An 18,007-nucleotide genomic window follows, 5' to 3' on the forward strand; every position below is an offset into this window, starting at 1 on the left:
TAAATCATATCCATTTACCTCTATTTGTGCCTTCAGATCATCTACCTTGTTGAGAATGCTGCGTGCATTCAGCTAGTGTGATCTTAACTTTGTCTTTTTAACATTATTACGTATTCGGATCCTATAGGATGCTTGCCTTAACTTCATTTGTCTTCTAATTTCGCTTACTACTTTTCCACTGCCTGCTACCAGTTTTGCTTTTCTCCAATCTTTCCTTCCTGCCAGACTCAAATCATCAATTCCCTTATTGCTACCTTGCTCATTGCCTTCTCCTCTCTCTCTAAACTATCAGATCTTCCCTCAGTTGATCCCGCTCCCTCACTGCCACGCCCCCCACCCCGCCTCCCCACCTCCCCCCCCCCTCCCCACCCAATCCCCACTATTTAGTTTAAATTCATCTCTACCACTCTAGTTATATGACTCACCAGAGCACTGGTCCCAACACGATTCACGTGAAGACCGTCCCAATGGAGCAGCTCCCACTTTCCCCAGTCCTGGTGTCAGTGCCCCTCAAATTGAAACCCATTTCTCCTACAGCAATCTTTGAACCACACATTTAATTCTCTAAACTTATTTACCCTACTCTAATTTGATTGTGGATCAGGTAATAATGCAGAGATTTGAGGTTTGAACTTTTGAGGTTCTGCTTTTTAATTTAGCCCTTAGTTGCTCATATAGTCTATCCAGAACTTCTTTCCTAGTCCTATCTATGTCTTGGTACCCACGTGAGCCACAACAACTGGATCCTCCCTCTCCGACTGCAAGTTCCTCTCCAGCCCTGAGCAGATGTCCTGAACCCTGGCACCAGGCAGACAACACAGATTTCTGGACTTTCACTCTTGGCTTCAAAGAACTGTGTCTACCCCCCTGACTCCGTAATCCCCTACTACCACTAAATTCCTATTTAGTAGCCCCACTCAAATGGTTTCCTGTATCACGGTGCCATAATCAGTTGCTCATCCACCCTGCAGCCCTCACTCTTATCCATACAAGCTGAAAGAACCTCAAACCTGTTGGACAATTGCAAGGGCTGAGGCTCCTCCACTTCTTCCTTCTTGATCCCCTTATCTGCCTCACTCACAGTCGCCCCCTCCTGTCCCTGACCAAATCAGAAGACCCTAACCTAAGGGGTGTGACTGCCTTTGGCAACAAAGTGTCCAGGTATCTCTCCCCCCTCCCTGATACTTCGCAGTGTCTGCAGCTCAGCCTCCAGCTTATCTAATCTGAGCTGAAGCTCCTCGAGCAGATGTGGTTTGCCGTGGATCACACTGGTGTCCATGAGCTCCCACACACTGCAGCCACAACACATCACCTGTCCTGCCAACTTTATTGTGTTTAATTAAAAGTTTGATTATTTATTTTTAATGTAATCTCTCTACTCACCAACCACTTAGGTTACTATTTTAAACCTCAGTAATGCAAATAAATATAAATAAAGTTACTTGAGGGCTATTTTAAAAAAGAACATTTTATGTTTTACTAATTTTCCAGCTATTTACATACAAACCCTAAAAGCAGCTACTCACCAACCAATCAACTCACAGATTTCCGATAATGTCACTGTTAGATTTTTTTTCACTCTTTCTTCAAACACAGTGCATGCTAACTTCCAGCAACAGCCACAAGTCCACTGCATCTCCAGTCTCCCAGCGCCAAATCTCTCTCTGCTGTGTTACCTCACAGGTCCACTGCCTCTCCGGCCTCCCAGGTAATTGTAGGCCCTGAGTCTCAGGCTGGATTTACACCTCTCGTTGGTTCATTTCCTCACTGGTCCACTACCTCGCTAGTCTTGAACTACACCACTGAGAAAGGAAGGGATTTGGTGATGTTCCCAAAGAGGTACCCAGCTTCAATGATGGGAATGATAGGATTTGAACCCATGCTTCCATTCAATGGTAGTTTCATGGCACCATCACTGACTAGCTTTCAATTCCAAATTTTTATTCATCAATTTTAAACTCCAGAAGCTGCCACAGTGGAACTTGAACCTACATCCTGAGAGTGTTTCCCTGGACCATGAATTACTAGTTCAGCACTCCCTGTCAGATATTTGCAGGTTATACCTGCAATACCTAAGGGAAAAACTGGCCAGTACAGGAATTGAACCCATAACTTTGACATTATTAGCACCATTCTCTCTAGCCAATTAAGTTAACCAGCCTCTCTGTTGACATGGGTTTGTTAAAGTCAATATATCCAGCATCCCTGGATGACCAATACAACAATGCATCTACTCAGCCTGCGGTTTGAATGAATTGTGCTTGGAAATTTGCTTCACTTCCAACTTTCAATGCAAAGACCTTGAATCACAGGATAATTCTGAAGAAAAGCACCTTTTAATCAGCTAACAACATTTTCACAACCAAGTGTCTAACACTATGGTTGCATGGCTGAGCAGTCTAAAGCACTAGATTAAGGTTCTAGTCTCTGCAGAGATGTGGGTTTGAATCCCACCATTGCTAGAATTTCAGCTTGGAATCCTGTTGGGCACATCCAAAATCCCTTAGTTTCTCAGTGGTGTAGTTCGAGCTCAACTCCTGATGTCTGGTGCTGAATGCAGGATCAGTCCCTGTGGAAACTCTGTGGCCTCCAACGTGACTTTAACATGTGGTTTCTGAGCGGGGTGAAACGTGCTACTGATGCACCATGAGGTCCACACTGAGAAAAAAAAACCCAACCCTGGGAGTGAGATCAGTGCAGACCACCACCGGGGGTCTCGGAGTGAGATCAGTACAGACCACCACCGGGGGTCTCGGACTGAGATCAGTACAGACCACCACCGGGGGTCTCACAGTGAGATCAGTACAGACCACCACCGGGGGTCTCAGTGAGATCAATACAGACCACCACCGGGGGTCTCGGAGTGAGATCAGTACAGACCACCACCGGGGGTCTCGGAGTGAGATCAGTACAGACCACCACCGGGGGTCTCACAGTGAGATCAGTACAGACCATCACCGGGGGACTCGGAGTGAGATCAGTACAGACCACCACCGGGGGTCTCACAGTGAGATCAGTACAGACCACCACCGGGGGTCTCGGAGTGAGATCAGTACAGACCACCACCGGGGGTCTCACAGTGAGATCAGTACAGACCATCACCGGGGGACTCGGAGTGAGATCAGTACAGACCACCACCGGGGGTCTCACAGTGAGATCAGTACAGACCACCACCGGGGGACTCAGAGTGAGATCAGTACAGACCACCACCGGGGGACTCGGAGTGAGATCAGTACAGACCACCACCGGGGGTCTCAGAGTGAGATCAGTACAGACCACCACCGGGGGTCTCACAGTGAGATCAGTACAGACCACCACCGGGGGTCTCGGAGTGAGATCAGTACAGACCTCCACCGGGGGTCTCGGAGTGAGATCAGTACAGACCACCACCGGGGGTCTCGGAGTGAGATCAGTACAGACCACCACCGGGGGTCTCGGAGTGAGATCAGTACAGACCACCACCGGGGGACTCTGAGTGAGATCAGTACAGACCACCACCGGGGGTCTCAGAGTGAGATCAGTACAGACCACCACCGGGGGTCTCAGAGTGAGATCAGGACAGACCACCACCGGGGGACTCGGAGTGAGATCAGTACAGACCATCACCGGGTGTCCCGGAGTGAGATCAGTACAGACCACCACCGGGGGTCTCAGAGTGAGATCAGTACAGACCACCACCGGGGGTCTCGGAGTGAGATCAGTACAGACCACCACCGGGGGTCTCGGAGTGAGATCAGTACAGACCATCACCGGGGGTCTCACAGTGAGATCAGTACAGACCTCCACCGGGGGTCTCGGAGTGAGATCAGTACAGACCACCACCGGGGGTCTCGGAGTGAGATCAGTACAGACCACCACCGGGGGTCTCGGAGTGAGAGCAGTACAGACCACCACCGGGGGACTCGGAGTGAGATCAGTACAGACCACCACCGGGGGTCTCAGAGTGAGATCAGTACAGACCACCACCGGGGGTCTCAGAGTGAGATCAGGACAGACCACCACCGGGGGACTCGGAGTGAGATCAGTACAGACCACCACCGGGGGTCTCGGAGTGAGATCAGTACAGACCATCACCGGGTGTCCCGGAGTGAGATCAGTACAGACCACCACCGGGGGTCTCAGAGTGTGATCAGTACAGACCACCACCGGGGGTCTCAGAGTGAGATCAGTACAGACCACCACCGGGGGTCTCGGAGTGAGATCAGTACAGACCATCACCGGGGGTCTCACAGTGAGATCAGTACAGACCACCACCGGGGGTCTCGGTGTGTCAGAGGTGGAAGCTACAGCAGCCAAACCACCTCAACAACAGCTCAGGATCTCTGTTCCCCAATCAAGCCGCTATCGGTGGAGAGCTGCCAGTCCCGGCCTGTGGTGTGTCTGGGAGCCGCCTGCCAGTCTCTCTTTACTGAACAGAAAAAGGAGTTGGTCGATTCTGAGTCATCAGTGTGAAATATTTAAAGATCTATTTGTGACCTACCTGTCCAGTCCAGTTTCTAAAACCGATCTAATTGTCTGTCTCTTGTAGAAATGGTGAAGTGAGGGTTTGTCATTTATCCCTTCATCAGCATCACTTATAAAGGAACCAGATTATCCGGTCATTATCATATTGCTGTTTGTGGGATCTTGCTGTGCACAGATTGGCTGCCACGTTTCTTAATTTACAACAGTGACTACATTCAAAAGTACTTCATTGGCTGTAAAGCACCTTAGGATATCCTGATGTCATGAAAGGCGCTATATAAATGCATGTCTCTCTCTCTAGCTGCCTCTGCAATCTCCTCCTTATGCCATTGAGCACCATGGTTTTATCTTCTCTTGGCTTCAGAGAACTATGTCTATCCCCCCTGACTCTGTAATCCCCTACTACCACTGAATTCCTATTTACTCCCCCCACTTGAATGGTTTCCTGTATCACGGTGCCATAATCAGTTGCTCATCCACCCTGCAACTCTCGCCCTTATCCATACAAGCTGAAAGAACCTCAAACCTGTTGGACAATTGCAAGGGCTGAGGCTCCTCCACTTCTTCCTTCTCAACCCCCTTACCTGCCTCACTCACAGTTGCACCCTCCTGTCCCTGACCACTGACCAAATCAGAAGACTCTATCCTAAGGGGTGTGACTGCCTTCGACAACAGTGTCCAGGTAACTTTCCCCCTCCCTGATGCATTGTGGTGTCTGTAGCTCGACCTCCAGCTCATCGACTCTGGACCGAAGCTCTCAGAGGGTTGTGTGACTTTGGAATTCTCTACCTCATAAGGTGGTGGAGGCAGGGTCATTGAATATTTTTAAGGTGGAGGCAGACAGATTCTTGTTAGGCGAGGGAATCAAAGGTTATGGGGGTGGGGGGGGGGGGGGGAGTAGATGAGAGTGTGGAATTTGAGACAGAAACAGATCAGCCATGATCTTATTGAATGGCGGAGCAGGCTCGAGCGGCCGAATGGCCTACTTCTCCTAATTCAGATGTTCGTATTGATAGCGTATTAATCCCTTATATTCCCTCACAGCCTCTGTAATCCCTGTGCCCTTGTGAATTCAGTAATAAACATTTAGACTCTCTGAAACAATGAGAAAAGGATTTTGAAAGCCATGGTGTAGGCTGATGTATGAGGAAACGGCTGGCTACAGCATATGCAGGAAAATAAAGAGCAAACCTGTGTGTTAGAACAGCACAGGAAAGGTGTGCCTGGAGCTGCTTCCTTGAGCAAGTCAAAAAAACAAACCTGTTATTGTGAAAGCATAAAATTAAAAACAGACAATGCTGGAAACATTCAGCAGGTCATACAGCACCTGTGGAGACACATGCCTTTTACGAAGACACAGTTATCCACCTTGATCCTTTACATAGCTCTCCACATCTCTGTGCAAGGAACAGTTTGGGTGGAAATTATGGCTTTAGAGACTTGAGCAAACAGTAAGGCAGCAATGCAGAACTCCCACACTGCGGCTTGGGGAAGGATGTAACGCAGATGCAGGACTCTTGACTGCATTGAGAAAAGGGAATAAAACAGAATCACAGAATAATACAGTGCAGAAGAGGCCCTTCGGCCCATCGAGCCTGCACTGATGAAACACTTAGAATCTTAAATGCAACAATGATGAGGATGGAATTCAAAACCAAGTGGGCAGGTGTAATAGATTCATTGTCTGTCGACTTAACCTCTCAGCCTCGTAGCAACTTTGTGAGACAGTGAATAGTTTATGTTAATCGGTACCAATAAACCCATGAAATTCTCATGTTGATGAACAAAATGCTAATATGTCTGGCAGTGACAAACAAAAGTGCAATAAATTTTCTGCTTTGCCAGTCATGAAATATCACCCCTTCTCATATTTTGTACCATATTTGAAGAGTTGGGTTATAAAGGTGCTTACAATTCTAAGAATCTGACGCAGCCATTGTTAAATTTAAAAGGATTTTAGCCCTTTCACACGAGAAGAAATGTTCTCGAGGAGCAAGTTCCCAAAACCTGTTTCTGCCAGAGATTCACCATTGAAGCTCCAAGAAAGTTTCACTCACTCGGGTTTTCTGGAAGAGCTGCTCGGCAGTTTAGTGACCAGGATATCATCTGCCTGTGTTTTCCTGAGCCTGTGTTCGGTGTATGGAGAGATTTGACCTGTGTTGTTGTATATTACATCCCAGGGATGGCCAGTAACCTGCTGATTGAGGCTGCAGTCACCACTTACTGCTGACAGTGGGTGATTGGACAGTGCAGGGCAAAATATTTCTGCCTATCCCTGGCTCGCTGTCCTTTAAAGGGAACGGACTGAGAGGGGAACCAGTAGGTGTAGAACTAAACCCATCAACAGTCACCACCTTCAGGGGAGCAGAGAGAGAGAGAAACCAGTGAGTGTAGAACTAAACTCAGCCAGAGCCAGCACATTGATGGGAGAAGGGAGAGGAGAACCAGTGAGTGTAGAACTGAACCCAGCCAGAGTCAGCACCTTCAGGAGAGGGAGCGAGCGGAACCAGTGAGTGTAGAACTGAACCCAGCCAGAGTCAGCACCTTCAAGAGAAGGAGTGAGCGGAACCAGTGAGTGTAGAACTGAACACAGCCAGAGTCAGCACCTTCAAGGGAGGAGAGAGGGGAACCAGTGAGTACAGAACTCAACTCAACCAGAGTTAGCACCTTCAGGGGAGGAGAGAGAGAGAGGGGGAAACCAGTGAGTGTAGAACTGAACCCAGCCAGCTTCAGTACCTTTAGAAGAGGAGAGGGGAATCAGTGAGTGTAGGACTGAAAACAGCCAGAGGCAGCACCTTCAGTGGAGGAGAGAGAAGCGAACCATTGAGTGTAGAATTGAACCCAGCCCAAGGCAGCACATTGAGGGCAGCAGAGGGAAGGGAACCAGTGAGAGCAGAACTGAACCCAGCCACAGTCAGTACTTTTAGAGGAGGAGAGAGGAACAAGTGAGTGCAGAACTGAACCCAGTCAGAGTCAGCACCTTCAGGGGAGGAGAGAGAAGGGACCCAGTCAGAGTCGGCACCTTCAGGGAAGGAGAGAAAGAGGAACCAGTGAGTGTTGACCTGAACACAGCCCAAGTCAGCACAGTGAGGGGAGGAAAGGGGAACCAGTGAGCCTACGACTGAACACAGCCAGAAACACACCTTCAGGGGAAGAGAGAGGGGGAACCAGTGAGTGTAGAACTGAACCCAGCCAGAGTCAGCACCTTCAGTGGTGGAGAGAGAGAGAGAGGAACCAGTGAGCATAGGACTGAACCCAGCCAGAATCAGCACCTTCAGGGGAGGAGAGAGGGGAATCAGTGTGTGCAGAATTGAACCCAGCCAGAGTCAGCACCTTCAGGGGAGGAGAGAGGAGTACCAGTGAATTTAGAACCGAATCCAGCCTTGTCAGCACCTTCAAGAGTGGAAGGAAAGAAAGAGGAACCAGTGAGTGTAAAATTGAACCCAGTCAGTCAGCGCCTTCAAAGGAGGAGAGAAGTGGCAACCAGTGAGTGTAGAACTGAAAACATCCAGAGGCAGCACCTTCAGGGGAGGAGAGAGAGAGAGGAACCTGTGAGTGTAGAACTGAATCCAGCCAGAAACAGCACCTTCAGTGGAGCAGAGAGAGAGAGAGAGGGACCAGTGCGTGTAGAATTGAACACGGCCAGAGTCAGCTGTTGTTATGTTCAGGGAAGGAGCAAGAATGAAAAATGAAGTGAACTGGCGCAGTTATAAACTGTAAAAAATGAACTGGTGATTTAAACTGCAAAACATGGACACATTGTTGCAGACAAGATTGGGTAGGGGTCAGGTGACTCCCCTCCTGTGATACAAAATGCATTTGGGTTGTTGGAGACCAAAACTCATTTTCATGCCAGGTCTACACCTGGGAAGACATTTATGGGCGGCGCAGTGGTTAGCACCGCAGCCTCACAGCTCCAGGGACTCGGGTTCGATTCTGGGTACTGCCTGTGTGGAGTTTGCAAGTTCTCCCTGTGTCTGCATGGGTTTTCGCCGGGTGCTCCGGTTTCCTCCCACATCCAAACGACTTGCAGGTGATAGGTAAATTGGCCTTTGTAAATTGCCCCTAGTGTAGGGAGGTGGTAGGGAATATGGGATTACTGTAGGGTTAGTATAAATGGGTGGCTGTTGGTCGGCACAGACTCGGTGGGCCGAAGGGCCTGTTTCAGTGCTGTATCTCTAAAATAAAAAATAAATAAATAAAATGGAAAACAGGCAATTCAAAGCAAAGCGACTCCTATCTTCAATAATTGTATTATCAAAGACCTTGGCAGAGAGGGAGACTGCAGATTCCAGGGCCAAAATAATAGGTGTGACCTCACACCATGGTATCATGATGAACCATCTTCAAACCCCATTATTAACAATGGTGCATATTCAATGACATTGTATGAACCCTGCAGAGGAGAGAATTCTTTGCTCACATGACCGAAAATAAGCTGACAAGACTTTTTTCTTAAAGAGAGACAGAGACTGAAGGCCACACTTCCAGCCAGAGAAGCTGTGAGGCCGACCAGCTCAGCCAAGGTGCCCTGCCCGCAAAAAGAGTTTCAAACTGAGGCAGAGAGACTTTGAACTCCCCACCAGCAGAAATAAACCAGAATTCTGCAACACTTCGGCAAGTTCAAGACTACACAGATCCAGGCCTGCACCTTTGAAAAGACTTTCCTCCAGAGACATTTCAACAGATTTTTGCAAACCACAAAACTCTGATCAGTTGGGACTTTAAATGCATCTTACCTTTTCCTTTTGAGCTATCCTTATGTGTGTTTATTTCTATTTAAAAGTACCAGAAAACCTATTATTGGTATGTTTATTTCACTCTTAAAACACTTGGGCTGAAATACTAGTTTAGCAGAAACACTATCTGTGGTCAGTCGGGAGGTGAAAAGTGGAAGCCAGCCACCCCATTTCCTACCTGTCCATAACAGGGGACTGAGTGTAATGTATCCAGGTTTACTGACCATACACAGTTAGGTGGGAAAGTAAACAGTGAGGAGGACACAAAGAGGCTGCAAAGGGATATAGAAATGTTGGGTGAGTAGACAAGAACATGGCAGATGGAATACAATGTGGCAAAGTGAATACCTCCACTTTGATAGGAAAATTAAAGAAAAATCCCTTTTTACGCATGGTGAGGGACTGAGAAATGTTTGCATTCAGAGGGACCTGATATCCTCATACATGAATCACAGAAAGTTAATATGCAGGTAAAGCAAACAATTAGGAAGGCAAATGGTATGTTAGCTTTTATTGCAAATGGATTGGGGTAGAAGAATAAAGAAGTCTTACTACAATTATACAGGACATTGGTGAGGCCCTACCTGGAGTAGTGTGTGAAGTTTTGGTCTCCTTACATAAGGAGGGACACACTTGCCATGGAGGGAATGCAATGAAGGTTCACTAGTCTGGTTCCTGGGATGGGACAATTGTTCTATTTATTCACAGAACGTGGGCGTTGCTGGAAAGGCCAGCATTTATTGCCCATCCCTAATTGCCTTTGAGAAGGCGGTAGTGAACTGTCTACTTGGACATAACTAAGCGGCTTGCTAGGCTGCTTCATAGGGCAGTTAAGAGTCAACCACATGTCTGTGGGTCTGGAGTCACATACAGTCCAGATCAGGTAAGGACAGCAGATTTCCTTCCCTAAAAGAAATTAATGAACCAGGTGGGTTTTTAGGACAATCCAGTAGTTTCATGGTCACCATTACTGATACTAGCTTTGTTTTTTTTTATCCCAGATTTACTTAATTAATTGAGTTTAAACCTCTGAATTGCCATGGTGGGATTTGAATTCATGTCTCTGCATCACTAGTCCAAGCCTCTGGATTACTAGTTCAGTAACGTAACCAGTATGCTACATCTGCTCCTATGAGAGATTGAGTTTACTAGGCCTGTATTCCCTGGAGTTTAGATGAATGAGAGGTGATCTAACTGAAACATCATAAATTCTTAGGGGACTTGGCAGGGTAGATGCTGAGAAAATGTTTCCCCCGGCTGGGGAATCTAGAACACTGGGTCACAGTCTCGGTATAAGGGGTCAGCCATTCAGGACTGAAAGGAGGAGAAATTTCTTCACTAAAAGGATTGGGAATCTTTGGAATTGTGGATGCTCCGTTGTTGAGTATATTTAACAGAGATTGATAGATTTTTGGGTACTAAGGGAATAAAGGGATATGGGGATAGTGCAGGAAGGTGGAGTTGAGGTAGAAGATCAGCCATGATCTTGGTGAACGGCAGAACAGACTCGAAGGGCCAAATGGCCTCCTCCAGCTCCTATTTCTTATATTCATTAAATCTCAGTCTGGTTCCTCTCCAGCTGCTGAGTGAGTGAATTAAATCTTTCTTGACAAATCACCAAGATATCAGACTACAAGTCATGTCCGAAACATCATTTATTGGTTACAAATCACAACTTAGTTAAATCTGGGCACACAGACACTTTATAGATATGTACAATACAGATAAATGTAATCAGAGTTATCCAGCAGTTGAGCACTAATAGGGAGAGTATTTCACAAAACAAGTAACAAATGCAGGGGTGAGAAAGGCCAAAGACCAAAAGGTCTGAAAATTAGTGACTGAGAACAAAAAAAAGTATTTTTTTTTTTTTACAAGTAATCATGTAATTATAGCATTGCACTGTTCTCAGAATACAATTTCACGAGACTGACCGGACAGCTGATAATTGGTTTTACAGAGCTTCATGTTCTCAATGTCCTGCTTCTGCCTATTTATAGCTTGCTCACGTACAAGGTTTTCTGAGAAGTTATGTCAACTTTAATGGAAAACAACATATATACAAGTAAACCAGATGGTACATTCTGGTATTTCGGTAAGTGATGTGCACACATCAGTAGCTAAATAAAGTAATAAAAAGTAAACATTTATGAGACATTGACAATCCAGAAACTTGAACTGAAGCGGGGTCATTTTTCTTATTTTGTGCTGTAACAGATAATCACCTGAATGAAGCAGAAAGCAAAACCAGGCAGGGAGAACTGTCTGTCAGTTTATGCAGCCTGACCAATTTGCTGTCCATTAACTTAAATGGACAGGAATATCACATAAAATCTGTTAGGAGCACCAGACCCAATATTATTTTAGACAATTATTTAACTCAAGGCACAAAAGAAGAAAATAACCTTACTAACTTAAGGAAACGTGGTGCCTCTCGAGGTAGAATGCTTGTTTTTAAATATGACTCATGGTAGATTTTATAATTTTAAATAATCACATTATAAAGATTCTAAACTAAAATAATCTTGTTTGCAGTGCAGATCTCATTATGATCCTAATGAAAACTTATCAAAAATGTGGTTTTCCTCTTCAGAGTCCAAATATTATGCAATGTAAAAATTGTACCAAATCTTGCGAGCAACAGTTGAAAAGTAATGAGACTAGTGTTGTACTTCTAGGAAGCAAATCCTGCACTCTGGGTCTCAATTAGCTCGTGGGACGTCCAGCCCCATTTGCCAAAGATCGGCAGGTCGAGAATCGGCCTCTTCAGTCACCTGAAGAACCATGGCAGAAACTCGTAATCGTGAGTAGACGTCATCCTTGAATCGATGACCTCTACAGTAACAAGTTTGAAGTTTTGTTGCATCATCCCCAGATCAGGCTCCAAAGTTTGGTAATGACCCTGTGACAATGCAGCAGGTCCAATGGACAGCTGTATATCCCAACAGTGATGAACACTCTGGCTCCTGTTCTACTGCATCAATTGGTGCAGTGGCAGCTGCATTTAACAGCAAGGTGACTGAAAATCAGAACTAATATGTTGGCTTGGAGAAAGGCAGCACTCTGTATATACATATTCATACATGTACAGAGTATTGTGCCATCAGCCTCAGAAGCCCAGTGACCATTTATAGTGACTGCAGAGAACTCACAGGATAGTTGCACTGTAGCCAATGCACAGCACTTGTGGTGCAGGACAGCTTTTTCCAGATAATCTTATGCAATGCCAAATCACAGAATTGTCACAGTGCAGAAGGAGGCCATTCGGCCCATCGTGTCCGCACTGGCTCTCCGAATGAACAATTCCCTCAGTTCTATTCCCGCCTTCTCCCCATAACTCCGCACATTCTTCCTTTTCATAAAACTGTCTAATTCCCTTTTGAATGCTTCAATTGAACCTGCCTCCAACAGGTTCTCAGGCAGCGCATTCCAGACCTTAACCACTCGCTGTGAAAAGGTTTTTCCTCATGTCACTTTTGTTTCTCTTACCAAATACTGTAAATCTGTGCCCTCTCGTTCTCGATCCTTTCGTGAGTGGGAACAGTTTCTCTCTATCTACTCTGTCCAGACCCCTCATGATTTTGAATACCTCTATCAAATCACCTCTCAACCTTCTCTACTCCAAGGAAACAGTCCTAACTTCTCCAATCTATCTTCGTGAATCTTTTCTGTACTCTCTCCAATGCCCTCACCTCTTTCCTTAAGTGCAGCGCCCAGAACTCAATACTCCAGCTGAGCCCGAACAAGTGTCTTATACAAGTTCAACATAACTTCCTTGCTCTTGTTCTCTATACCCCTATTAATAAAGCCCAGGATACTGTATGCTTTATTAACCACTCTCTCAATCTGTCCTGCCATCTTCAATGACATATGCACACATACACCCAGGTCCCTCTACTCCTACACCGCTTTAGAATTGTACCCTTTACTCTATATTGTCTCTCCATGTTCTTCCGACCAAAATGAATCACTTCACATTTCTCTGCATTGAACTTCATCTGCCACCTGTCCGCCCATTCCACCAACTTGTCTATGTCCTTGTGGAGTTCTACACTATCCTCCTCACAGTTCACAATGCTTCCAACTTTTGTATCATGTGCAAACTTTGAAATTATGCCCTGTACACCAAGGTCTATGTCATTAATATACATCAGGAAAAACTAGGCCCCCAACACTGATCCCTGGGCAACTCCACTACAAACCTTCCTCTGGCCAGAAAAACATCCATTAACCACTTCTCTTTGTTTCCTGTCACTCAGCCAATTCCATATCCATGTTGCTACCGTCCCTTTTATTCCATGAGCTACAAGTTTGCTCACAAGTCTGCTGTGTGGCAATGTTTCAAACGCCTTTTGAAATTCCACGTACACATCAACAGCATTGCCCTCATCAACACTCTCTGTTACCTCCTTAAAAACTCCAGCAATTAAACATGATTTTCCCTGAAGAAATCCATGCTGACTTTCCTTAATTAACTCGCATTTGTTCGTGTGACTATTGATTTTGTCCTGAATTATTCTTTCTCGAAATTTTCCCACCAGTGAAGTTAAACTGACTGGCCTGTAGTTGCTTGGCTTATCTTTACACCCTATTTTGAACAAGGGTGTAACGTTTGTAATTCTCCAGTCATCTGGCACCACCCTCAAGTCTAAGGAAGACTGAAAAATTATGTCCAGTGCCTCTGCCATTTCCACCCTCACTTCCTTCAGTATCCTGGGATGCATCTCATCTGGTCCTGGGCTTTATCCACTTTAAGCACACTCAGCCTATTTAATACTTCCTCTTTATCAATTTTAAACCCCTCTAGTGTCCGACTTACCTCCTCTTTCAACATTGCCTGGGGTGCATCTTATTCTTGGTAAAGATATGCAAAGTATTAATTTAATACCTCAGCTATGTCCTCTGCATCCATGTGTAAATCCCCTTTCTGGTCCCTAATCGGTCCCACTCCTCCTTTTACCACCATTTTACTATTTATATGCCTATGGTAAACTTTGGGATTTCTTTTAATGCTAGCTGCCAGTCTCTTTTCATGCTCTCTCTTTGCTTCTCTTAATTGCTTTCTCACTTCCCCTCTAGATCTTCTATATTCAGCCTGATTCTCAATAGTATTTTCTACCTGGCATCTGTCAGAAGCACACTTTTTCTTCTTTATTTTAATCTCTACCTCTTTTGTCATCCAGGGAGCTCTGGATTTGTTTGCCCTACTTTTGCCCTTCGAGGAAACATAACTTGACTGTACCCGAACGATCTCTTCTTTGAAGCTAGCCCATTGTGCATCTACCGGTTTTTCTGCCTGCTTTTGACCCCGATTTTTTCACCCCAGCACCATTCAAACCCCATTGAAGTTGGCCTTCCCCCACTTAATTATTCTGAATATGGATTACTCTTTGTCCTTTTCTATAGTCAGCCTAAAGCTTATGATACAATGATCACTATCCCCAAAATGCTGTCCCGATACTTGATCCACTTGGCCCACCTCATTCCCAAGAACAGGGTCTAGCAGTGCCTCCTTTCTTGTTGGACTAGCAACATTCTGTTGTGGAAAATTTTCCTGAACACACTCTAGAAACTCTTGCCCCTCACTGCCCTTTACACAACATCCCAATCCAAGTTTGGATAATTAAAGTCCCCCATTATAAGTACCCTATAATTTTTGCACCTCTCTGTAATTTTGTTGCCAATTTGTTCCTCCATGTCCTTCCCACTAGCTGGTGGTCTGTAGACAACACCGAGCAATGTAACTGCACCTTTTTTGTTCCTCAGCTCTAGCCAAATTGATTCTGTCCTCGACCCCTCTGGGACATCCTTTTTGTCCAGCACTGCAATGCTCTACTTAATCAATACCACCACACATTGAAAAAAGATGGCCAGAGTTACACTCCTTGCAAATGATGGCTTCACACTGGCAAAAGGTTTACAGCATGACTGGGGCAGTAGACAGTGAACAATGAATGGAATTCAGCCATACACCTGATCAAATTGATAAGTGGAAATTCCAGATCACTTCAGTTGTTGCAAAGCACAGGACATATTCAGTTTATACAGCTTATGCTCACTGCAGGATATTCACATGCAGTAACCAGTGTGTGCAGAGTTTTTAGAAATTACTTCAGAACCTCACCGATGTGTAAATGGAAGCAAGTTTCAAATTCCTATTGACAGACCAATGTTTTTGCTGCAGACCAGCAACTTGCCAGCTACTGATTCTGCACCATTAACTTTAAACCCTGTCAGATGAGCTGAGTCAGTTCTCAGATGGTCTCTGCTAAAATATCCCATGAAGGCAAAAACACACATTGGGAATTGGTCTATGTATACACACAACTCCTTTTTGGCAATTCACAGAAGACTAATACACTGAAGTTGTGAAGGAGGATGTAGTCCCACCCACTTGCTTTCCTGGTTGAAGTTCATTTCCACTGAGGTGGAAGATGATAAAAAAATAAAGATGACTTAAAAACAGGTAAAAAGACCTTTGGGCGGCTTTGTGGTTGGCTGGATTTTAAAAATTGGTCAAGGTCGGAAAAGGAGAAGCCAATGGTGGATTTCCGAAACCCCAATGTCGTGTGGAAATTTCTCATCCCCGAGTTACTCGTGAACTTGCTGGTGTGTCAAGAGGGCGGACGACTGAGCGAATCTCTTCCGACACTCAGAGCAGGTGAATGGCCTCTCCCCAGTGTGAACTCGCTGGTGTGTCAGAAGGTGGGATGACTGAGTGGATCCCTTCCCACACGTTGAACAGATGAAAGGCCTTTCCCCAGTGTGAAGTCGCTGGTGTACAGTGAGATTAGATGATTGACTGAACCGAGTCCCACAATGAGAGCACCTGAATTGTCTCTCGTCAAGTGTGAACTCGCTGGTGTGTCAGCAGGTTGGATAACTGAGTGAATCCCTTCCCACACTCTGAGCAGGTGAATGGCCTTTCTCCAGTGTGAACTCGCTGGTGTGTCAGCAGGTGAGATAACTGAGTGAATCCCTTCCCACACTCTGAGCAGGTGAACGGCCTCTCCCCAGTGTGAACTCGCTGGTGTACAGTGAGTTCAGATGATCGCTTGAACCCAGTCCTGCAAATAGAACACCTGAATGGTCTCGAATCAGTGTGAACACGTTGATGGATCATCAGTTCAGCAGAGCTTTTATAGCAATTCCCACAGTCTGGACATTTAAAAGGTCTCTCGTCAGTGTGAACTCGCCCATGTATCAGCAGGTGTGATGGAGTAGTGAATCCTTTCCCACACACTGAGCAGGTGAATGGTCTCTCCCCAGTGTGAACATGCTGGTGTGTCAGCAGGTGGGATGAAGTAATGAATCCTTTCCCACACTCTGAGCAGGTGAATGGTCTCTCCCCAGTGTGAACCCGCTGGTGTGTCAGCAGTTCGGATGAAGTAATGAATCCCTTCCCACACTCGGAGCAGGTGAATGGCCTCTCCCCGGTGTGAACTCGCTGGTGTCTCAGCAGGTCGGATGTTTGAGTGAATCCCTTCTCACACACTGAGCAGGTGAACGGCCTCTCCCCGGTGTGAACTCGCTGATGTCGCAGCAGGTAGGATGATTTAGTGAATCCCTTCCCACACTCGGAGCAGGTGAATGGCCTCTCCAGGCTGTGACTGCGTGAATGAGTGTCCAGCTCAACTTGATTATTCAGTCCCTTTCCAACATCCCCATATTTACATGGTTTCTTCCCAGTGTGACTGCGCTTGTGTCTCGACAGGCCAGATGATTGGCTGAAACCTCGTCCACACACAGAACACGTGTACAGTTTCTCCCCACTGTGATTTGTGCTTTTTCCTTTCATGTTCAAAATCCACTGATATTCGGGTTCCAATAAATTGGGCGACTCCTTCAGATCCTGATCTGACGTTTGCTTTGCATTTCACGGCTGCACTTCTTCCCCTTCTAAAACCCTGTGAAATTGATTTAAAACAGAAACAAAGTGAGAGAGAACCCACAAAAACACAAAGGCAGGTTGTGAAATGGAGCTGAATCAATCTGGTAATTCATGGGGCCGGCCCGAGGAAAAAGTGACCATAAAAGCTGCTGGATTAACGTACAACCCCAACTGGTTCAATAATGTCCAGAAGGGAACCTGCAACCAGTCTGGAGCTACAGCAGATTCTGCCCTTTATGGGAGGAGAGCGAGAGGTAAATGAAGGGGAAATGGAGACTGGTCAGGGAGTGTCTGTAAATGGAGAAGTAGCAACAGGTCAAGGAGCATCTGTAAATTGCAGAGAAATGGAGAGAACCCAAGAAATAATAGTAGAAGTAGACCCATCGAGCCTGCTCCGCCATTCAATACGATCATGGCTGATCTTGGGCTTCAATTCCACTTTCCTGCCTGCTCCCCATATCCCCCGATTCCCTGAGACACCAAACATTTATGTTGGAACATCCACAACTCTCTGAGGTAGAGAATTCCAAAGATTCACAATTCTGAGTGTCGTAATTTCTCCTCATCTCAGTCCTGAATGATTGGCCCCTTATCCTGAGACTGTGTCCCCGTGTCCTAGATTCTCTGACCAGTGGAAACAATCTCTCAGCTTTTACCCTATCAAGCCCTTGCAAACTTTTGTATGTCTCAATTCGATCACCTCTCATTCTTCTAAACTCCAGAGTGGGAAGGGTGTGTCTGTAAATGGAGGACAACTGGGGACTTGTTAGTGAGGGTCTGTAAATAAAAGAGAAACGGTAACTGGTCAGGGCGTGTCTGTAAATTAAGGAGTTTTTTTTTAAAGAAGTCTTGAATTTCTGATGAAGGGCCACAGACCTGAAACGTTAACACTGTTTCTCTCTCCACAGATGGT

General features: G+C 45.9%; 1 protein-coding gene across 1 annotated transcript in view; it reads right to left on the reverse strand.

Annotated features, from left to right (window-relative positions):
- The window catches only part of LOC137373409 (uncharacterized), a 114,088-nt gene that overhangs the window by 72,081 nt on the left and 24,000 nt on the right, over positions 1-18,007 (reverse strand). The window contains 9 exon segments of the mRNA XM_068038226.1: positions 19-72; positions 726-798; positions 5,846-5,985; positions 6,947-7,008; positions 11,138-11,224; positions 13,666-13,791; positions 14,023-14,057; positions 15,799-16,049; positions 16,051-17,110. Of these exon segments, the coding sequence (XP_067894327.1) occupies positions 19-72; positions 726-798; positions 5,846-5,985; positions 6,947-7,008; positions 11,138-11,224; positions 13,666-13,791; positions 14,023-14,057; positions 15,799-16,049; positions 16,051-17,001 (1,779 nt within the window). The 5' untranslated portion in view covers positions 17,002-17,110.

The sequence above is a fragment of the Heterodontus francisci genome, chromosome 9 (genome assembly GCF_036365525.1).
Source record: "Heterodontus francisci isolate sHetFra1 chromosome 9, sHetFra1.hap1, whole genome shotgun sequence".
NCBI lineage: Eukaryota > Metazoa > Chordata > Chondrichthyes > Heterodontiformes > Heterodontidae > Heterodontus > Heterodontus francisci.